General features: G+C 57.7%; 2 protein-coding genes across 5 annotated transcripts; both read right to left on the reverse strand.

The window, feature by feature from the left end:
• Window positions 1-32: 32 nt before the first annotated feature.
• On the reverse strand, window positions 33-13813 carry ARSA (arylsulfatase A). 4 transcript variants are annotated; one of them, XM_056482335.1, is made up of 9 exons: window positions 13454-13813; window positions 12568-12808; window positions 11280-11501; window positions 8615-8784; window positions 5895-6019; window positions 4704-4831; window positions 4528-4630; window positions 922-1543; window positions 33-786 (listed from the first exon to the last, which is right to left on the reverse strand). In XM_056482335.1, the coding sequence occupies exons 1-8, from the start codon at window positions 13693-13695 to the stop codon at window positions 1236-1238; spliced, it is 1539 nt and encodes a 512-aa protein (XP_056338310.1). In that variant the 5' UTR covers window positions 13696-13813; the 3' UTR covers window positions 33-786; window positions 922-1235. The 4 variants fall into 4 exon arrangements, with proteins under 4 accessions (XP_056338310.1, XP_056338311.1, XP_056338313.1 ...); XM_056482336.1 differs by having other exon boundaries at window positions 1023-1543; window positions 13454-13786; XM_056482338.1 differs by lacking the exons at window positions 33-786; window positions 922-1543; window positions 4528-4630; window positions 4704-4831 and adding an exon at window positions 4860-5220 and having other exon boundaries at window positions 5362-6019; window positions 13454-13786.
• Window positions 13814-15286: 1473 nt separating this feature from the next.
• On the reverse strand, window positions 15287-19039 carry LOC130262551 (acrosin-like). The gene is made up of 5 exons (XM_056509790.1): window positions 18077-19039; window positions 17682-17942; window positions 16805-17070; window positions 16432-16577; window positions 15287-15923 (listed from the first exon to the last, which is right to left on the reverse strand). The coding sequence occupies exons 1-5, from the start codon at window positions 18586-18588 to the stop codon at window positions 15456-15458; spliced, it is 1653 nt and encodes a 550-aa protein (XP_056365765.1). The 5' UTR covers window positions 18589-19039; the 3' UTR covers window positions 15287-15455.
• Window positions 19040-22048: the final 3009 nt, after the last annotated feature.

Genomic DNA, 22048 nt, shown 5'->3' on the forward strand with positions numbered 1-22048 from the left:
CACTTTGAAAGCACAAAAGGGAAAGGATCAAAGGTTAAAAATAATTTATTGGGGTTAAAAACAATTTACTGGGGATAAAAACAATTTACTGGGGTTAAAAACAATTTACTGGGGTTAAAAACAACTTAGTGGAAACAGCCATGAAATAAGGAATCAAACCATTCTCTCAGCAATATTAATAAGAAATTAATTACATTATTAATAAGACAAAGCAGTGATTTACATGGAAAACCCCTGACAAGACCCAGTTTTAATAATGCCCTTGTCCATGGAAGTGACAGTGCCTCGCCCCTGGCAATGACATTGGGTCCTGGACATGCCCCACTCCCAAAAAATGATTCCTGTGGCCAAAATCAGGACACCCATCATCCACATTTTCAGCCCAATTCAGGGAAAAACAAGGATGGGACAATTTGGGAAGAATGGGTGGGGTTGGGATTGGATTGGGGGGAGATGAGGAGCCAGGGAGGGGAGGGGAGGGGAGATGGAGAGAGGGAGAAACTTCTCCAGTCCAGGTTCCCCCAGCACAGCCTCAGGTGTCCCAGTCCTGGAAAAATCACTGAGAGGGACAGGAATGGGAACAGCTGGAGCTGGGAGTCCTGTGGAGCTGCTGGAGGTGCCACCTGGGCTGTCCCCTGTGTCACCAGCTCCTGCCCCACCCCACTGCCCCCTCGATCCCAAGGGATGGGGATCCCTGGATTTGGGACATTCCCTCTGCTCCAGTGGGATCCTTCAGCTCTCAGGAGCTGTCCTGGCTCTGGAGGAGGAGCTGGAGTGTGATCCCACCTGGAATGGGTCAGGATCCTATCCAAATCCCCACCTGGAATGGGTCAGGATCCTGCCCAAAGCCCCACCTGGAATGGGTCAGATCCTGCCCAAAGCCCCACCTGGAATGGGTCAGGATTCTATCCAAAACCTCACCTGGAATGGGTCAGATCCTGCCCAAATCCCCACCTGGAATGGGTCAGGATTCTATCCAAAGCCTCACCTGGAATGGGTCAGGATCCTATCCAAAACCACACCTGAAATGGGTCAGGATCCTGCCCAAATTCCCACCTGGAATGGGTCAGATCCTGCCCAAATCCCACCTGGAATGTCCCACCTGCAGCCCTGCTCACACTCCCGGCGCATTTGGGGTCCCCCTGACCCCGTTTCACCCCATCTCCCCATCACTCCAAGGGGTCCCCCCGAGCTGTGGGTGATTTGTGACGGGGGGAGCAGGGATTTTGGGGGTGTCACTGCGGGGAGCAGCGGCAGCAGGACGGTTTGGGGCTGCAGCCGGGGGCGCAGCAGGGCTGCAGCGAGGGGTCCTGCCCCTTCCCGATCTGGCTCTCCCCGAACTGCAGGCGCTGCTCCAGCAGCACCTTCTGCAGGGTGATGTCCCTGAGCACCCGCAGCAGCTCGGGGCCGGGCCGGCCCTGCAGCAGGTTGTAGTTCTCGGCGGGGTCCGACTCCAGGTCGAAGAGCAGCGGGGGCAGGTGCGGGGTGAGCGGCGTTAACCCCTGGCACGCCGGGTCGGGGGTGGTGCCGCTGTGGAAGGAACCTGAGACACGAACCCGGCTGAGCTCCTGCAGCAGCTTGTTTGGATTCTATCCAAAACCTCACCTGGAATGGGTCAGGATCCTGCCCAAATCCCCACCTGGAATGGGTCAGGATCCTGCCAAATCCCCACCTGGAATGGGTCAGGATCCTGCCAAAACCCCACCTGGAATGGGTCAGGATCCTGCCCAAATCCCCACCTGGAATGGGTCAGGATCCTGCCAAAACCCCACCTGGAATGGGTCAGGATCCTGCCCAAAGCCCCACCTGGAATGGGTCAGGATCCTGCCAAAACCTCACCTGGAATGGGTCAGGATCCTGCCCAAATCCCCACCTGGAATGGGTCAGGATCCTGCCAAATCCCCACCTGGAATGGGTCAGGATTCTATCCAAAGCCCCACCTGGAATGGGTCAGGATCCTGCCCAAAGCCCCACCTGGAATGGGTCAGGATCCTGCCCAAACCCCACCTGGAATGGGTCAGGATTCTATCCAAATTCCCACCTGGAATGGGTCAGGATTCTACTCAAATCTCCACCTGGAATGGGTCAGGATCCTGCCCAAAACCTCACCCGGAATGGGTCAGGATCCTGCCAAAACCTCACCTGGAATGGGTCAGGATCCTGCCCAAAGCCCCACCTGGAATGGGTCAGGATCCTGCCCAAAGCCCCACCTGGAATGGGTCAGGATTCTATCCAAAACCTCACCTGGAATGGGTCAGGATCCTGCCAAAACCCCACCTGGAATGGGTCAGGATCCTGCCCAAAGCCCCACCTGGAATGGGTCAGGATTCTATCCAAATTCCCACCTGGAATGGGTCAGGATTCTACTCAAATCTCCACCTGGAATGGGTCAGGATCCTGCCAAAACCTCACCTGGAATGGGTCAGGATCCTGCCCAAAGCCCCACCTGGAATGGGTCAGGATCCTGCCCAAAGCCCCACCTGGAATGGGTCAGGATCCTGCCCAAAGCCCCACCTGGAATGGGTCAGGATTCTATCCGAAACCTCACCTGGAATGGGTCAGGATCCTGCCAAAACCTCACCTGGAATGGGTCAGGATCCTGCCCAAAACCCCACCTGGATTGGGTCAGGATTCTATCCAAAATCTCACCTGGAATGGGTCAGGATCCTGCCAAAACCTCAACTGGAATGGGTCAGGATTCTATCCAAAACCTCACCTGGAATGGGTCAGGATTCTATCCAAAGCCCCACCTGGAATGGGTCAGGATCCTGCCCAAATCCCACCTGGAATGGGTCAGGATCCTGCCCAAATCCCCACCTGGAATGGGTCAGGATTCTATCCAAATCCCCACCTGGAATGGGTCAGGATTCTATCCAAATCCTCACCTGGAATGGGTCAGGATCCTGCCCAAATCCCACCTGGAATGGGTCAGGATTCTATCCAAATCCTCACCTGGAATGGGTCAGGATCCTGCCCAAATCCTCACCTGGAATGGGTCAGGATCCTGCCCAAATCCTCACCTGGAATGGGTCAGGATCCTGCCAAAACCTCACCTGGAATGGGTCAGGATTCTATCCAAATCCCCACCTGGAATGGGTCAGATCCTGCCCAAATCCCCACCTGGAATGGGTCAGGATTGTATCCAAAACCTCACCTGGAATGGGTCAGGATCCTGCCCAAATCCTCACCTGGAATGGGTCAGGATCCTGCCCAAATCCCCACCTGGAATGGGTCAGGATCCTGCCAAAACCCCACCTGGAATGGGTCAGGATCCTGCCCAAAACCTCACCTGGAATGGGTCAGGATCCTGCCCAAATCCCCACCTGGAATGGGTCAGGATTCTATCCAAAGCCCCACCTGGAATGGGTCAGGATCCTGCCCAAATCCCACCTGGAATGGGTCAGGATTCTATCCAAAACCTCACCTGGAATGGGTCAGGATCCTGCCAAAACCCCACCTGGAATGGGTCAGGATCCTGCCCAAATCCCACCTGGAATGGGTCAGGATTCTATCCAAAACCTCACCTGGAATGGGTCAGGATCCTGCCAAAACCCCACCTGGAATGGGTCAGGATCCTGCCAAAACCCCACCTGGAATGGGTCAGGATCCTGCCCAAAACCTCACCTGGAATGGGTCAGGATCCTGCCAAAACCCCACCTGGAATGGGTCAGGATCCTGCCAAAACCCCACCTGGAATGGGTCAGGATCCTGCCCAAAACCTCACCTGGAATGGGTCAGGATCCTGCCCAAATCCCCACCTGGAATGGGTCAGGATCCTGCCCAAACCTCACCTGGAATGGGTCAGGATCCTGCCAAATCCCCACCTGGAATGGGTCAGGATTCTATCCAAAGCCCCACCTGGAATGGGTCAGGATCCTGCCCAAAGCCCCACCTGGAATGGGTCAGGATTCTATCCAAACCTCACCTGGAATGGGTCAGGATTCTATCCAAAACCCCACCTGGAATGGGTCAGGATTCTATCCAAATTCCCACCTGGAATGGGTCAGGATCCTGCCCAAATCCCCACCTGGAATGGGTCAGGTGAGGCTATAACAGGGTTTGGACCCCAGTCTGGGCCAAAAACTCTGTTTATTGCTGTGTTTTGCTGTTCATTCTCACGCTTCTTTCACAGGTATGTTTCAGATATTTCTTAGCTTAGATCAGCGTTTACAAGTGCACGGCATGAGAAAATTTTAGGAGTTTTTTTAGAATTTGTTTGAAACCCTCCCGGAGCCCGCTGGAACATCAACCACGCCAAACCAGGAGAGAAGTTGAAAACACAGAATACCAAGATTAGAGGATTCAAGATAACGTGAGGCAGTGAAGATCCTGAAAACCACCAATTATGGAATTTCAGGGGTTTGAACGGGAGGATCAATACCCTAAAATTACCAATTGTGTGTCCCCACGGTTCTAGAAATGCATAATTTGGGTGAATTATAAATAATAACTTGGCTTCTGCAAAATGATATTAGTTTGGAAGTCTTCCCAAAACCCCCCAAAGCGCCCGAGGCAGGCAGCACTGACCTTGGGTGAAGAAATGAGCCTTGTACTTGCCCAGGCGGACGGCGAAGGGGCCGAGCAGGGGGTCGGGGGACGGAGGGTAGAAGAACACGGCCTGGCGGGGGCTCTGCGGGGACAGCGCGGTGTCAGGGTGACACTCGGGTGGCCACGACCGCGGGCCGGGGGCCGGTGGGACTCACCGTGCCCGAGCCGAGGAGCAGCGGGCTCAGGTCGAAGCCGTCCAGGGCGGCCCCGGGCAGGGCGGCGCCGGCCAGGGCGCTCAGCGTGGGCAGCACGTCCAGGGTGCTGGCCAGCTCGTGGGTCACTCCTGGCGCGGGGACAAGGACAGGGTGGGGACACGGCCACGCCCGAGCGGGCAGTGCGCGGGAAAGGGGAGGCGCGGAGCGGTGCTCTGGGCAGGGGGCGGCGGTGGCGCCTCGGGGTGGCGTTTGTCAGGGGTCGTGGGTGGCGCTGTCACTGCCTCAGGGTGGCATTTGTCAGTGATCATGGGTGGCACTGTCACTGATCATGGGTGACACTGTCACTGATCATGGGTGGCGCTGTCACTGCCTCAGGGTGACACTGTCACTGCCTCAGGGTGACATTTGTCACTGATCATGGGTGACACTGTCACTGCCTCAGGGTGACACTGTCACTGCCTCAAGGTGACATTTGTCAGTGATCATGGGTGGCACTGTCACTGATCATGGGTGACACCTGTCGCTGCTCATGGGGTGACACTTGTCACTGTTCATGGGTGACACTTGTCACTGTCCCTGAGTAACACTTGTCACTGTTCATGGGTGACACTTGTCACTGATCATGGGGTGACACCTGTCGCTGCTCATGGGGTGACACTTGTCACTGTTCATGGGTGACACTTGTCACTGTCCCTGAGTAACACTTGTCACTGCCCCCCAAAGTGACACTTGTCACTGCCCCAAGGTGACACCTGTCACTGCTCACGGGTGACACCTGTCACTACTCAGGGGTGACACTTGTCACTGCCCCAAGGTGACACTTGTCACTGCTCAGGGGTGACACTTGTCACTGCTCACGGGTGACACTTGTCACTGCCCCAAGGTGACACCTGTCACTGCTCATGAGTGACACCTGTCACTGCTCAGGGGTGACACATTTTGTCCTGTGCCCCATCCCGGGTCCCTCTCTGTGTCCCCTGTCCCCCGGGCTGGAAGGAGCCGTCCCTGGGGGACGGTGACACTCACCTGGAGCCGTCCCTGGGGGACAGTGACACTCACCTGGAGCCATCCCTGGGGTACAGTGACACTCACCTGGAGCCGTCCCTGGGTGACAGTGACACTCACCTGGAGCTGTCACTGGGGGACAGTGACACTCACCTGGAGCTGTCCCTGGGTGACAATGACACTCACCTGGCGCGATCCTGCCGGGCCAGTAGGCCAGGGCTGGCTCCCGCATGCCACCCTCGTACGTCGTGCCCTTGCCACACTTGAGGTGGCCGGAGCTGCCACCGCGGGCCATGCGCAGGGTGGAGGGGCTGGGGACAAGGGGACATGGGGACAAGGGGACAATGAGCAGCTGTCACCGTGTGCCATGCGCAGGGTGGAGGGGCTGGGGACAAGGGGACAAGGGGACAAGGGGACAAGGGGACAAGGAGCAGCTGTCACCGTGTGCCATGTGCAGGGTGGAGGGGCTGGGGACAAGGGGACAAGGGGACAAGGGGACAAGGGGACAAGGAGCAGCTGTCACCGTGTGCCATGTGCAGGGTGGAGGGGCTGGGGACAAGGGGACAAGGGGACAAGGGGACAAGGGGACAAGGAGCAGCTGTCACCGTGTGCCATGTGCAGGGTGGAGGGGCTGGGGACAAAGGGACAAGGGGACAAGGGGACAAGGAGCAGCTGTCACCGTGTGCCATGCGCAGGGTGGAGGGGCTGGGGACAAGGGGACAAGGGGACAAGGGGACAAGGGGACAAGGAGCAGCTGTCACCGTGTGCCATGTGCAGGGTGGAGGGGCTGGGGACAAAGGGACAAGGGGACAAGGGGACAAGGGGACAAGGAGCAGCTGCCACCACCTGCCATGTGCAGGGTGGAGGGGCTGGGGACAAGGGGACACGGGGACAAGGGGACAAGGAGCAGCTGTCACCATGTGCCATGCGGGGTGGAAGGGCTGGGGACAAGGGGACATGGGGACAAGGGGACAAGGGGACAAGGAGCAGCTGCCACCCCGTGCCAGGGACACGTTGGAAAAGGGGACAGTGACGAGCAGGGCCTGGTGACAGCGTGACTGTGACACCCGAAGGGGCAGGGCAGGAGGCAAGGGAGGTGACACTCTGAGCAGGGCAGGGTGACACCGGTGTCACCCACACTGGGGGAACTGGGGACACTTGGGGGTGTCACAGTGGTGGCACAAAGCCTGGGGGACACTTGGGGGTGTCACACTCCTGTCCAAATTCCATGAACACTGAGATCACACTCTGTGTCCCCTGCAGAGCAGGACCCTGGGGTGACACTTGTCACTGCTCATGGGGTGACACTTGTCACTGCCCCTGAGTGACACTTGTCACTGCTCATGGGGTGACACTTGTCACTGCCCCTGGGTGACACTTGTCACTGTCCCACAGTGTGACACTTGTCACTGCTCACTGTCACTGCCCATGGGGTGACACCTGTCCCTGCCCCAGTGTGACACTTGTCACTGCCCCACAGGGTGACACCTGTCACTGCCCCCAGTGTGACACTTGTCACTGCCCCAGTGTGTCACTGTCCCTGTCCCAGTGTGTCCCTGTCCCCACCCCAGTGTGTCACTGTCCCCACCCCAGTGTGTCCCTGTCCCCATCCCAGTGTGTCACTGTCCCTATCCCAGTGTGTCACTGTCCCACCCCAGTGTGTCACTGTCCTGCCCCAGTGTGTCACTGTCCCCATCCCAGTGTGTCACTGTCCCGCCCCAGTGTGTCACTGTCCCAGTGTGTCACTGTCCCAGTGTGTCACTGTCCCCACCCCAGTGTGTCACTGTCCCCGCCCCAGTGTGTCACTGTCCCCATCCCAGTGTGTCACTGTCCCTATCCCAGTGTGTCACTGTCCCCACCCCAGTGTGTCACTGTCCCCACCCCAGTGTGTCCCCGCCCCGCCCCAGTGTGTCACTGTCCCTGCCCCAGTGTGTCACTGTCCCCACCCCAGTGTGTCACTGTCCCCACCCCAGTGTGTCCCCGCCCCGCCCCAGTGTGTCACTGTCCCTGTCCCAGTGTGTCACTGTCCCTGCCCCAGTGTGTCACTGTCCCTGTCCCAGTGTGTCACTGTCCCCGCCCCAGTGTGTCACTGTCCCCACCCCAGTGTGTCCCTGTCCCCCCCAGTGTGTCACTGTCCCCAGTGTGTCACTGTCCCTGCCCCAGTGTGTCCCTGTCCCCACCCCAGTGTGTCCCTGTCCCCACCCCAGTGTGTCACTGTCCCCACCCCAGTGTGTCCCTGTCCCCCCCAGTGTGTCACTGTCCCGCCCCAGTGTGTCACTGTCCCCATCCCAGTGTGTCACTGTCCCCACCCCAGTGTGTCACTGTCCCCGCCCCAGTGTGTCACTGTCCCCACCCCGGTGTGTCACTGTCCCCAGTGTGTCACTGTCCCCAGTGTGTCACTGTCCCACCCCAGTGTGTCACTGTCCCCATCCCAGTGTGTCACTGTCCCCAGTGTGTCACTGTCCCTGTCCCAGTGTGTCACTGTCCCGTCCCAGTGTGTCACTGTCCCCAGTGTGTCACTGTCCCCAGTGTGTCACTGTCCCTGTCCCAGTGTGTCACTGTCCCCGCCCCAGTGTGACACTGTCCCCACCCCAGTGTGTCACTGTCCCCAGTGTGTCACTGTCCCCAGTGTGTCACTGTCCCTGTCCCAGTGTGTCACTGTCCTCCCCAGTGTGTCACTGTCCCGTCCCAGTGTGACACGTGTCCCCGCAGTGTGTCACTGTCCCCCCCAGTGTGTCACTGTCCCTGTCCCCCGCTCACCCGTTGTCGGAGGTGACGAGCACCATGGTGCTGCTCTCCACGCCGCTGTCCCACCCCAGTGTGTCACTGTCCCGCCCCAGTGTGTCACTGTCCCCGCCCCAGTGTGTCACTGTCCCAGTGTGTCCCTGTCCCTGTCCCCCGCTCACCCGTTGTCGGAGGTGACGAGCACCATGGTGCTGTTCTCCACGCCGCTGTCCCGCAGCGCCTGCAGCAATTGTCCCACGGCGCCATCGAACTCGGCCAGCGCGTCCCCGAACGGGCCCCGGCGCGCGCGCCCCGCGAACGCCCGGCTGGCGAACTGGGGGTAGTGGGTGTGCTGGGGGGGCACGGGGCCGTCAGCGCCTGCCAGGACCTGCCACCACCTGCCAGGACCTGCCACCACCCTGCCACCACCTGCCAGCACCTTCCACGACCTGCCAGGACCTGCCAGCACCTGCCAGGACCTGCCAACACCCTGCCAGCGCCTGCCAGGACCTGCCACCACCCTGCCAGGACCTGCCAGGACCTGCCAGGTCCGGCCACGCACCTGCCACCACCCTGCCAGGACCTGCCACCACCCTGCCAGGACCTGCCACCACCTGCCAGCACCTGCCAGGACCTGCCACCACCCCACATTTAAAGGGGATTTTTTTTTTTTCCCATTTAAAATCCCATTTTTCAGATTTTTTTCCCATTTTTTTCCCTCAGAAATCCCTCCAACCTCACTGGATTTTGAGGCCATTTTTGGGATTTTTTAGCGCAGATTTTAGGACTTTTTTTGGCCACTTTTGTATGATTTTTTAGGGGATTTTTCCATTACTTAGTGCAAATTTTTAGGGATTTTTTCTGCGTTTTTAGGGATTTTTCTGCTTTTTTAAGGATTTTTCTGCTTTTTAAGGGATTTTTCTGGTTTTTTAGGCTGAATTTTTTAATGCATTTTTCCTGACTTTTTCCCAGAAATCCTGAGAATTTTGGCAGATTTTGGGTGTTTTAGTGAAGATTTTAAGACTTTAGGGCCCATTTTTAGTACGATTTTTTGGGGGTCTTTTTTGCCATTTAAAATCCCATTTTTCAGATTTTTTCCCCCCTTTTTTTCCTCAGCAGTCCCTCGAATCTCACTGGATTTTCAGTCCATTTTTGGGATTTTTAGCGCAGATTTTAGGTCTTTTTTGGCCATTTTTTGTGTGATTTTTAGGGGATTTTTGCATTTCTTAGTGCGAATTTTTAGGGATTTTTCTGTTTGCTGTGGGAATAGCAGCCCCAGGTCATCCACGAGCAGATTTTGGGGTTCCCTGAGCAGGTTCCCTGAGAACAGGGGTTCTCCCCATGGGACTCAGGCCCTTTTCCTTTCCCTTTTCCCTTCTCCATTCCCTTCTCCCTTTTCTCTTCCCTTCCCTTTTCCCTTGCCCATTCTTTTCCCCTTCCCCATTCCTTTCTTTTCCCTTTCCTTTCCCCTTCCCATTTCCCTTCTCTTTTCCTTTTTTTTTCTTTTCCCTTCCTTTCCCTTTTCTCGTCTCCCTTTCCTTTTTCCTTCCCTTTTCCCTTTTCCTTTCCCTTCCTTTTTTCCTTCTTCTTCCTTCCCTTCCATTTTCTGTTGCCTTTCCTTTTCCGTTCCCCCCTCCCTTCCCTTTTCCCTTCCTTTCCCTTTTCTTCTCTCCCTTCTCTTTTCCTTTCCTTTCCTTTCCTTTCCTTTCCTTTCTTTTCCTTTCCTTTCCTTTCCTTTCCTTTCCTTTCCTTTCCTTTCCTTTCCTTTCCTTTCCTTTCCTTTCCTTTCCTTTCCTTTCCTTTCCTTTCCTTTCCTTTCCTTTCCTTTCCTTTCCTTTCCTTTCCTTTCCTTTCCTTTCCTTTCCTTTCCTTTCCCTTTTCTCCTCTCCCTTCTCTTTTCTCTTCTTTTCCCTTTTCTTTTCCCTTTTCCCTTTTCCCTTCTCCCTTTTCCCTTCCCTTTTCCCTTCTCCCTTCTCCCTTTTCCCTTCCCTTTTCCCTTCTCCCTTCTCCCTTTTCCCTTCTCCCTTTTCCCTTTTCCCTTCCCTCCTCCCACCCCTTCTCCCTTTTCCCTTTTCCCTTTTCCTTTCTCCCTTCTCCCTTCTCCCTTTTCCCCTTCTCCCTTTTCCCTTTTCCCTTCTCCCTTCCTTCTCCCTTTTCCCTTCTCCATTCCCTTCTCCCTTTTCCCTTTTCCCTTTTCCCTTTTCCCTTCTCCCTTTTCCCTTTTCCCTTTTCCCTTCTCCCTTTTCTTCTCCCTTCTCCCTTCTCCCTTTTCCCTTTTCCCTTTTCCCTTTTCCCTTTTCCCTTCTCTTTTCCCTTCTCCCTTTTCTTTTCCCTTCTCCCTTCTCCCTCCCTCCTCCCACCCCTTTTCCCTTCTCCCTTCTCCCTTTTCCCTTCTCCCTTCTCCCTTTTCCCTTTTCCCTTCTCCCTTCTCCCTTTTCTTTTCCCTTCTCCCTTCTCCCTTTTCCCTTCTCCCTTTTCCCTTCTCCCTTCTCCCTTCTCCCTTTTCCCTTTTCCCTTCTCCCTTCTCCCTTCCCTCCTCCCACCCCTTCTCCCTTCTCCCTTCTCCCTTTTCCCTTTTCCCTTCTCCCTTCTCCCTTCCCTCCTCCCACCCCTTCTCCCTTCTCCCTTCTCCCTTTTCCCTTTTCCCTTCTCCCTTCTCCCTTCTCCCTTCCCTCCTCCCACCCCTTCTCCCTTCTCCCTTCTCCCTTTTCTTCTCCCTTCTCCCTTCTCCCTTCTCCCTTCTCCCTTTCCCCTTTCCCCTTTTCCCTTTTCCCTTCCCCCTTTCCCCATCCCTCCTCCCACCCCTTTTCCCACCCCTTCCCCTCCCAGGATCCCCGGAATTCCCACGTGGGAAGCGTAGTAGAGCAGGAAGGGGAGGCCCCTGCGGGCGCAGTCGGCGATGAAATCCCGGGAGAATTTGTTGTAGAGGGGCACGAGGTCGGGGAAGGAGACGGGCTGCTGGATGATGCTCTGGTTCCAGAGCAGCGGCAGCGGCACCACGCCCTGGTCACACGTCCCAAAACATTTGGTGTCGGGGGGGGGGAAACACGTCAGGTTCTGGCAGGGACCCTGGGAAAACAACAGGTTTTTTTGGGGATTCCAGCTGTGGGGAAAGGGAAAGGAGAAAAGAAGGGAAAAGAGAAGGGAGAGGGGAAAAGGGAAAAGGAGGGAAGGGAAGGGAAAAGGGAAGGGAAAAGGGAAGTTTCAGGAAAGGGAAGTTTCAGGAAAGGGAAGGGAAGTTTCAGGAAAGGGAAAGGGAAAGGGAAAGGGAAAGGGAAAGGAAAGGAAAGGAAAGGAAAGGAAAGGAAAGGAAAGGAAAGGAAAGGAAAGGAAAGGAAAGGAAAGGAAAGGAAAGGAAAGGAAAGGAAAGGAAAGGAAAGGAAAGGGGAAAGGGAAAGAACAGGGAAAGGAAAAGGGAAAGGAAAAGGGAAAGAACAGGGGTGAAGTGTCTCAGTGTGTTGGAGTCAGTGAGTCAGGGGTCTCTGAATTCTTCAGAGAGAAATCAGAGTGCAGGGATTGAATAAGTCTTAGAGTGAGTTCTGATGTTTTTAGTAAGTAAAAGATCTCAAATGCCACAGTAGCAGTGAGTGTTCCAGTGAAGGTTGCAAACACACTGATATCTGCAGCAGAGGCTCCAGGCCCACAGCTGTAGGCAGGATTTAGACATAACAGAGTTATAGTGAGAATATTGCTGACATTTCTTAGACAGAACACGATGGAGTGTATGCATAGTTCTATATGTAACCTGGTGAGCTAAGAAACTGGAATTCTAATAGGTTAAAGAGTGGTGGAAAAATCCTATATAACAGTATGGATTGGGAGAGTTGTTGCTTTTAGCCACTTGTTTTTAGCCATTCTGGCTTCCAGCCATTCGCCTATTGCTGCTGCTTTGCCATTGCTTTTGCTGTTGCCTGTTGAGACTGATGAGCTTTGTAATGAGATGTGTGTAATAAATAACCTTTTTAACTATTAGCTGCTTTGCTTTCTTGGAGAATTACCCGACAGAATTAGTGCCCAGAGCACCCGGAGGACCAGAAAACCCTCCACAAAAGCCACTCCCAGAACCCAGAACCCTAAAAGCGCTTTGGGACCGCGCAGCCCCCACCCCAAGCCCCGCACACCTGGCCGCGCTCACCTGGTCGTGGGAATAGGGCACGCCCAGGAAGTGATCGAAGCCCTGGTGCACGGGCAGGAAGGAGCCGTTCTCGCCGTAGCCCAGGTGCCACTTGCCCACCATGGCCGTGGCGTAGCCCCGGGCCTTCAGCAGCTCGGCCACGGTCACCTCGGCCAGCGGGAGCCCGCCCCGCGAGCCCGGCTCGAACACGCCGGGGTAGATCCCGGAGCGCACCTGGAGCCGGCCGGTCAGCAGGGCAGCGCTGGGGACACGGCACGGGCTCGGGGACGGCCGGACAGGGGTGTCCGTCTGTCCTTCCCGGGACAGGGGGTGTCCCTCTGTCCTTCCCGGGATACGGGGGTGTCCCTCTGTCCTTCCCGGGATACGGGGGTGTCCCACAGGGGTGTCCCTCTGTCCTTCCCGAGACATGTCCCTCTGTCCTTCCCGGGACACGGGGGGTGTCCCTCTGTCCTTCTCGGGACATTGCGGGTTTGTCACTGCCCGTTTATCCCGGGACACCCCAGCTCCATCCCCCCCATTTATCCCAGGACACCCCAGCCCCATCCTGCCTGTTTATCCCGGGTCCTGCTGCTCCATCCGCCTGTTCATCCCGGGTTCCACAGCTCCATCCCGCCCGTTTATCCCGGGTTTAATAGCCCCATCCCCGCCCGTTCATCCCGGGACACCCCATCCGCATCCCCCCCGTTTCTCCCGGTTCCCCCCCCCCGTTTCTCCCGGATCCCGCCCGTTTTTCCCAGGACACCCCATCCCCATCCCGCCCGTTTCTCCCGGTTCCCCCCCCGTTTCTCCCGGTTCCCCCCCCGTTTCTCCAGCATCCCGCCCGTTTCTCCCGGTTCCCCCCCCCGTTTCTCCCGGTTCCCGCCCGTTCCTCCCGGCTGTCCCGTACCGGGAGGGGCTGCAGACGGCGGCGCTGCTGTAGAAGTCGGTGAAGCGCAGCCCGCGGGCCGCCAGCCGGTCCAGGTTCGGTGTGGCGGATGAAGGATGCCCGTAGCTGCCCAGGTCCCCGTAGCCCAAATCATCCGCCAGCACCAGCACGAAGTTGGGGCGAGCGGCGGCCGCGGCTCGCACGGGCGGCAGCAGCAGCAGCAGCAGCAGCACCCAAGGGTGGTGCCGGCCCCGCGGCCCCATGGCGGTGTCCCGGTGTGTCCCGGTGTGTCCCGGTGTGTCCCGGTGCTGTCCCCGATGTCCCCGGTGCTGTCCCGGGGCGGTGCCGGCAGTGGCCGAGCCGCTCACGTGATTGCAAATGGCGGCCACGTGGGCGCGGGGCATGCTGGGAGTTGTAGTCCTGAGTGGCCGTGCCGGGATGGGACAGCTGGGAATGGACATTCCAGGGAGTGAATTCCCGGGAATGGACATTCCAGGGAATAGACCTTTCAGGGAGTGGCATCTCTGAAAAACCACCTTGGCTTTCCCGGTAAAATTTTAAAAGTTTAATAAAAGATAAACAATAAAACAAAAGGCTATAATGGCCGGGTGCTTGGCATTCAGCCAAGAGCACCCCTGCTGTTTTGGAGACATCCCATAAATTCATCAGCCCGTTGTGTATTCATAGACCTGCCATGCTTATTCAAACTTTTCTATAAACTGTTTAACATATTCCAGGAACTGTTTTCATGGTCACTCCTGGAGTCTGCCTTTTTAGAGCATGTGGCTTTAATTTATTTTATTTATTCACGGCTGTGATTTTAATTTATTTTTCTTATCAGTCCTAATTTGGGCTGTGGTCTTTAATTTCTACAGATGATCAGTGCTGGTAGCTGGTGTATCAGTAGCAGGTGTCTTCACTGGGTGTTACCCAACCAAACACTTATTACAAATTATCAGCTTATGTTACTCCTAAAGAAAATTTTATCTTAAAAACCATTTCAGCACCACTGAGAGTATTCAACCTAATATTTGCAAAAGGGCAATACCAATACCCAGAGTACAGGATTGCCTCTGGGCAGCTCTGGAATTTCCCCAGGGAGGAGACTCCACCCTGCTCTGGTCTCTGCTCAGCGCTGGGCACTGCCCGGGACAGAATTCCGACATTTCTGGGATCTCCTGATTCCTGGGATCAGCCCCTGCCTGTTCCTCTGGACCCCCAGAGCAGGAGCGGGGTGGGGCAGCTCGGAGGCAGGAGCTGGTGACACAGGGGACAGCTCAGGTGGCACCTCCAGCAGCTCCACAGGACTCAGCTCCAGCTGTTCCCATTCCTGTCCCTCTCAGTGATTTTTCCAGGACTGGGACACCTGAGGCTGTGCTGGGGGAACCTGGACTGGAGAAGTTTCTCCCTCTCTCCATCTCCCCTCCCCTCCCCTCCCTGGCTCCTCATCTCCCCCCAATCCAATCCCAACCCCACCCATTCTTCCCAAATTGTCCCATCCTTGTTTTTCCCTGAATTGGGCTGAAAATGTGGATGATGGGTGTCCTGATTTTGGCCACAGGAATCATTTTTTGGGACCCAATGTCATTGCCAGGGGCGAGGCACTCTCACTTCCATGGACAAGGGCATTATTAAAAGTGGGTGTTGTCAGGGGTTTTCCATGTAAATCACTGCTTTGTCTAATTAATAATGTAATTAATTTCTTATTAACATTGCTGAAAGAATGCTTTGATTCCTCATCTCATGGCTGTTTCCCTCTCCCCACCTGCCAGACCCATCCTCCCCTCACCTCCCCCAAAAAACCAACCATTCTTCCCAAATTATCCCATCCCTCTTTTTCCCAGGAGACTCAACTGGGTACAGGAACAATTTTAATTTAAGTACAACGTGGATTCACCGTCGGGGCGGGCGCAGGGGTCAGCTGGGCAGGGCACACAGCCCTGGGCACGGCGCTGCCTTTGGCCCCACAGTCATGGCCCCAGCTGGGAAGGGTTGCCAGAACCGCCTCAGCTCCTCCCTCTGCTCAGGTTTTCTTCCCCTTCAGGAAATCCAGGAGCTCCACCAGCAGGTCCAGGAATTTCCCCAGGATCATTTGTTGGAACGAAACGCCCGTAAAATTCTGCTCTAAGTCCTCCACTGAGTTTTCAATCTCCAGATTTCTCAACTCCGAGTCCAGCTCTTCCTCTTCCTCCTCCTCTTCCTCCTCCTCCTCTTCCTCCTCCTCCTCCTCCTCCTCCTCCTCCTCCTTCTCCTCCTCCTCCTCTTCCAGCTCCTCCAGGGGCGGCGATGGGAAGGGCTCTGGCAGAGGGATGTCAGGTTCTGGAGGGACCAGCCCCATCTGCACCTGGATCCATCCGTGGAAGTGCTGGGTGGACGTGAACACCCCCGGTCGCTTCGCCCCGGCGCAGCCTCGGCCCCAGCTGGCCAGTCCCACCAGCCAGAAGTAGTCACCATCGTTGTCCTTGCACACCAGGGGTCCCCCGATGTCCCCCTGGGCAGGGAGAGAGGGGTCAGGGGCTGCTCCAGGGTCACAGCCACACCTCGGGGGGACAGGGGACACTGGGTGGGGTCTGGGGACAGGGGGACACAGGGACAGGGATCCATGGGTGGGGAGTGGCAGCCCTGGGACAGGGGACAGGGGAAGGGCCACAGGGGATAAAGGACAGGGGGAGACAAGCTGTGGGGTCCCTGTGCTGGGAGTGAGGGTCCCACTGGCCGTGTTTGGGGTCCCTGTGCCAACCCTGGGGTCCCTGTGCTGGCTCTGGGGTCCCAGTGCCGTGTTTGGGGTCCCTGTGCCAACTCTGGGGTCCCTGTGCCGTGTTTGGGGTCCCTGTGCCGGCTCGGGGGTCCCTGTGCTGGCTCTGGGGTCCCTGTGCCGTGTTTGGGGTCCCTGTGCCGTGTTTGGGGTCCCTGTGCTGGCTCTGGGGTCCCTGTGCCGGCTCTGGGGCCCCAGTGCCGGCTCTGGGGTCCCTGTGCCCAGCCCTGTGCCCAGCCCGCACCTGGCAGGTGTCGATGCCGCCCCGCGGGTACCCCGCGCACAGGTCCTGGGGGTGCACGGCCCCCCCGTACCAGCGGCTGCTGTTGCACAGCTGGGCGTCCATCAGCCGCACCTTGGCCTCCTGCAGCACCAGCCGTGGGCTGGGGGCTGCGGGCACGGAGGGACAGAGGGACAGAGGGACAGAGGGCACTGAGCACCCGGCCCTGCCCCGGCCCCAGAGCCCCTGAGCCCCCAGAGCCCCCCAGAGCCCCCAGAGTCCCAGAGCCCCCAGATCCCCCCAGAGCCCTCGGCGCCCTCACAGCCCCCAGATCCTCCCCGAGCCCCCCAGAGCCCCCCAGATCCCCCCCGAGCCGGGCTCAGCCCCCAGCACTGACCGCTGGCAGGGGTGGCTCTCCACCCCGCTATGTAGCAGGTTCTCAGCTCGGGCACGGCCAGGGAGCCGTCGGGCACACAGCCCAGCTGGATGTAGTCGCTGCACTCCACGGGCTTGTCCAGCTCCACCAGGGCGATGTTGTTCATGGCCGTGGCTGACATGTAATTCTCGTGCACCACCAGCGTCTGGATGTGGCGCAGCTCAGCCTCGGGGCCGGGCTGGCTCAGGTCTGTGGCCCCGATCACCACTTCCCACCTGGTGATGTCCCTGAGGGGCAGGAGATGGAGAAAGGATGGATGGAGCAGGACCAGGGAGTGCAGCAGCACCGCTCCCTTCCTGAGCTGGGGACATCCCTGCGTTGTGGGGACATCCCTGTGCTATGGGGACATCCCTGTCCCTCCTGTGGGGACATCCCTGTGCTGTGGTGACATCCCTGTCCTTCCTGTGGGGACATCCCTGTGCTATGGGGACATCCCTGTCCTTCCTGTGGGGACATCCCTGTCCTTCCTGTGGGGACATCCCTGTGCTGTGGTGACATCCCTGTGCTATGGGGACATCCCTGTCCCTCCTGCGGGGACATCCCTATTCCTGCTCTGGTGCCATCCTTGTCCCTGCTGTGGGGACATCCCTGTTCCTTCTGTGGGGACACCCTTGACCATGTTGTGGGCACATCCCTGTTCCTGTTGTGGGGACCCATCTGTCCCTACTGGGGTCCCACCTCGGTCTCTACTGGGGTCCCACCCCGGTCCCTTTGGGGTCCCACCCCGGTCCAGTCCCTTTGGGGTCCCACCCCTGTCCCTTTTGGGTCCCACCCCTGTCCCTTTGGGGTCCCACCCCGGTCCCTTTGGGGTCCCACCCCGGTCCCTGCCCCTCCTTACCCGTCCCCAATGAAGCACCGCGCCACCGTGAGCACCCACTGGGGGTGGATGAGCGCCCCCGAGCACATGTGCCACGTGCCGTTGTCCAGGGTGGCCTGGATGCTGATGACCCCGGGCCAGGCGCCCGGGTGGACCCCGCCGGCGCCTTTGCCCTGCGAGAAGTGACCGGAGGAATCCAAGGATCCATAATAGGAGTCCTGGGGATGGTCCCCAACCAGCGAGCTGTGGTCGTAGGCCATGGGCCGGAGCCCGCAGGTCCCTCTGGAAGCACAGAGCCATCAGTGCCCTGCTCGGGGACAGCGGGGACAGCAGGGACAGCGGGGACAGCAGGGACAGCCACCCCCGTGTCCCCGAGTGTCCCCGAGTGTCCCCGAGTGCCCCCGAGCCCCCCTGACCTGCAGGTGTCCCAGGTGGCCCCCCCGGGCCGGGCCAGGGCCAGCAGCACGAGCAGCCCCAGCAAAGCCATCGGTGCCAGCGCGGGTGGCAGTGGCAGAACCCGGGTGTCACCTCTGGTGGTGGCAGCGGCGCCACCAGGCCGGGCTGATGTCACAGAGGGGCGGCACAGAATCCTGGAACCGTGGAATGGTTGGGCTGGGAGGGGCGTTAACGACGGCGCGGTGCCACCCGTGCCATGGGCACGGTCACCCCCTCTGGCCCCGGGCACTGCCAGGGACGGGGCAGCCGCGGCTCCCCTGGAACTGGGGAGTCCCCAGCAGCGGCGAGGGACTGGATCGGGGAACAGCAGCCTCGGGGAGGAGCCGGGGCACGGGGGATTTGTGTCCCTTTGGCACAGCTCCGGTGTCACCGCCTCTCCCCGATCACAAAGATTTCTGTCCCTTTGGGGCAACTCCGGTGTCACCGCCTCTCCCTGATCCCAAAGATTTGTGTCCCTTTGGCACAGCTCCATTGTCACCGCCTCTCCCTGATCCCGGCTCTGATCCCAAAGATTTGTGTCCCTTTGGCACAGCCCAGGTGTCACCGCCTCTCCCTGATCCCAGAGATTTGTGTCTCCTCAGGAGCAGCTCCACTGACATAGTCTCTCTCTGATCCCAGCCCTGATCCCAAAAATTTGTGTCCCCTCAGGGGCAGTTTCCTTGTCACTGCTGCTTCCCGATCCCAAAGATTTGTGTCCTCCCCGGGGCAGCTCGGTGTCACCACCTCTCCCTGATCCCAAAGATTTGTGTCCCTTTGGCACAGCCCCGTTGTCACTGCTGCTCCCTGATCCCAAAATTTGTGTCCGCTCAGGGGCAACTCCATTGACGTAGTCTCTCCCTGATCCCAGCCCTGACCCCAAAGATTTGTGTCCCCTCAAGGGCGGCTCCATTGTCACCGCCCCTCCCTGATCCCAAAATCTGTGTCCCCTCAGGGGCGGCTCCGTTGTCACCTCTTGTCCCTTATCCCAAAGATTTCTGTGCCTTTGGCACAGCTCCGGTGTCACCGCCTCTCCCTGATCCCGGCTCTGATCCCAAAGATTTGTGTCCCCTCAGAGGCAGTTTCCTTGTCACTGCTGCTTCCCGATCCCAAAGATCTGTGTCCTCTCAGGGACTGCTCCACTGTCACCGCTTGTCCCTGATCCCAAAATTTGTGTCCGCTCAGGGTCAACTCCATTGACATAGTCTCTCCCTGATCCCAGCTCTGATCCCAAAGATTTGTGTCCCTTTGGGGCGGCTCCGGTGCCACTGCCTCTTCCTGATCCCAAAATTTGTGTCCCCTCTGGGGCGGCTCCCTTGTCACCGTTTGTCCTTTACCCAGGCTCTGATCCCAAAGATTTGTGCCCGTTTGGGGCGGCTCCGGTGTCACTGCCTCTCTCTGATCCCAGCCCTGATCCCGAAGATTTGTGTCCTCTCAGGGGCAGCTCCGGTGTCACCACCTCTCCCTGATCCCAAAATTTGTGTCCCCTCAGGGGCGGCTCCGTTGTCACAGCTTGTCCCTGATCCCAGCCCTGATCCCAAAGATTTGTATCCCCTTTGTGGGGCAGCTCCACTGTCACCACGTATCCGTGACCCCAAAGATTTGTGTCCGTTTGGGGCAGCTCCACTGTCACCGCCTGTCCCTGACCCCAAAGATTTGTGTCCCTTTAGGGCATCTCCATTTCCACTGCCTCTCCCCAGCCCCACCTCCGATCCCAAATCCATCCCCGCCGCTCCCGGGAACCGAGCCCAGCCGGGATCGCTCCGCACGGAAACCTCGCGGCCTGGGGGCGGTTCTGGGCAGGCTGCAGGTGACAGATGGCACCGGGATGGCACCGGGATGTCCCCGGGGTGTCCCCGCGCTGCCGCTGCCACCCGCAGGCTCCAGATGGAGCCGTCCCCGAGCGCGCTCCCGACAGCGCTTCCCACAGCGCGCGTCCGCTCCATCCGCGGCTCGGGGGGGCGGGAGGAGGGGGAGAATCCCGGGGACACACCGGGAGCGGCAGGAATTGTCCCGGGATCTGCAGGAATTATCCCGGGATCCCCAGGAATTGTCCCGGGATCCGCAGGAATTGTCCTGGGAGCGGCAGGAATTGTCCCGGGAGCGGCAGGAATTGTCCCGGGATCCGCAGGAATTGTCCCGGGAGCGGCAGGAATTGTCCCGGGATCCGCAGGAATTGTCCCGGGATCCGCAGGGATTGTCCCGGGATCCGCAGGAATTGTCCTGGGATCCGCAGGAATTATCCCAGGATCTGCAGGAATTGTCCTGGGATCCAGAAGAATTGTCCCGGGATTGGCAGGAATTGTCCCGGATCACCGCGGGTTGAGGCCGGAACTTTCCCGGGCCATTCCCGAGGCCAATCCCGAGCAGGGTTTTGGATATTCCCAATAAATATTTGGAACATCCCGCATTTCTCGGTGCCTGTGCTGATTTCTCGTGTTCTTGGTGGTGTTTTATGATTTTTATTTAATTTCTAATTTTTAATTTATTATTTTTTAAAACTTAGTTTATTTAATTTTATTCAATTTCTGCTGTCAGCGGGCAGCGCCAAGAGGAATTTTCGCCTCTCCAGCCCTCCCCACATCCCGGTATCCACTGCCAAAATCCCCCTGAGCCTTTCCCACCTCCTCACAACCGGGATCTCTCCTGAATTCCCAAGTTTTCCTTGCCCAGGGAAGCCTGGAATGGGCACAGCATTCCAGGAGGGATCACCCCGGGCACAAATTCCTTTGGGATTTTGGCGGCAGCCCAGAATTCCCAAATCCTTTCGGGAAGAGCCAGACAATTCCCGGGGCTGGGAGGTTGTTCCTGCGCGGGTTTGGAATTCCATGAAATTCCCTGAAATTCCCGTGCCCGCTCTAGGTGGCAGCAAATCCATGGCGGGGCGGTTTTGGGTCAGAATTCCGGGATTCCGGAAATTCTGAGCTGGAAGCAGCTGAGGGGATCAGAATCCAAGTCCTGGCCCTGCACAGACTCCCTGAAATCCCACCCGTGCCTGGAGCAGCCTTGGGAATGTCACCATTCCCTGCGGGAAAAACCCTCTCCCTAAAATCCAACCCGGGACCCGGGGGGGCGGCTGGATGGAGATATCCCGGGATTTTGGGGTGAAGGTGGATGGGGTATCCCGGGATTTTGGGGTGAAGGTGGATGGGGATATCCCGGGATTTAGGGGTGAACATGGATGGGGATATCCCGGGATTTTGGGGTGAAGATGGATGGGGATATCCCGGGATTTTGGGGTGAAGGTGGATGGGGATATCCCGGGATTTTGGGATGCAGATGGATGGGGATATGCCGGGATTTTGGGATGCAGATGGATTAAGTTATCCCTGGAATTTGGGATGCAGATGGATGGGGATATGCCGGGATTTTGGGGTGAAGATGGATGGGGATATTCCGGGATTTTGGGATGCAGATGGATGGGGATATGCCGGGATTTTGGGGTGAAGATGGATGGGGATATTCCGGGATTTTGGGATGCAGATGGATGGGGATATTCCGGGATTTTGGGGTGAAGATGGATGGGGATATCCCGGGATTTTGGGGTGAAGGTGGATGGGGATATGCCGGGATTTAGGGGTGAAGATGGATGGGGATATGCCGGGATTTAGGGGTGAAGATGGATGGGGATATTTTGGGATTTTGGGGTGAAGGTGGATTTGGATATCCCGGGATTTCGGGATGCAGGTGGATGGGGATATTCCGGGATTTTGGGGTGAAGATGGATGGGGATATCCCGGGATTTTGGGATGCAGATGGATGGGGATATCCCGGGATTTAGGAGAGCAGCTGGATGGGGTTATCCTGGGATTTAGGGGTGAAGATGGATGGGGTTATCCCGGGATTTTGGGATGCAGATGGATGGAGTTATCCCTGGGTTTAGGGGTGTGGCTGGATGGGGCTATCCCAGCTGGATGGGGATATCCCGGGATTTAGGGGAGCAGCTGGATGGGGTT

Source organism: Oenanthe melanoleuca, chromosome 1A (genome assembly GCF_029582105.1).
Source record: "Oenanthe melanoleuca isolate GR-GAL-2019-014 chromosome 1A, OMel1.0, whole genome shotgun sequence".
In the NCBI taxonomy this organism is placed as follows: Eukaryota; Metazoa; Chordata; class Aves; order Passeriformes; family Muscicapidae; genus Oenanthe; species Oenanthe melanoleuca.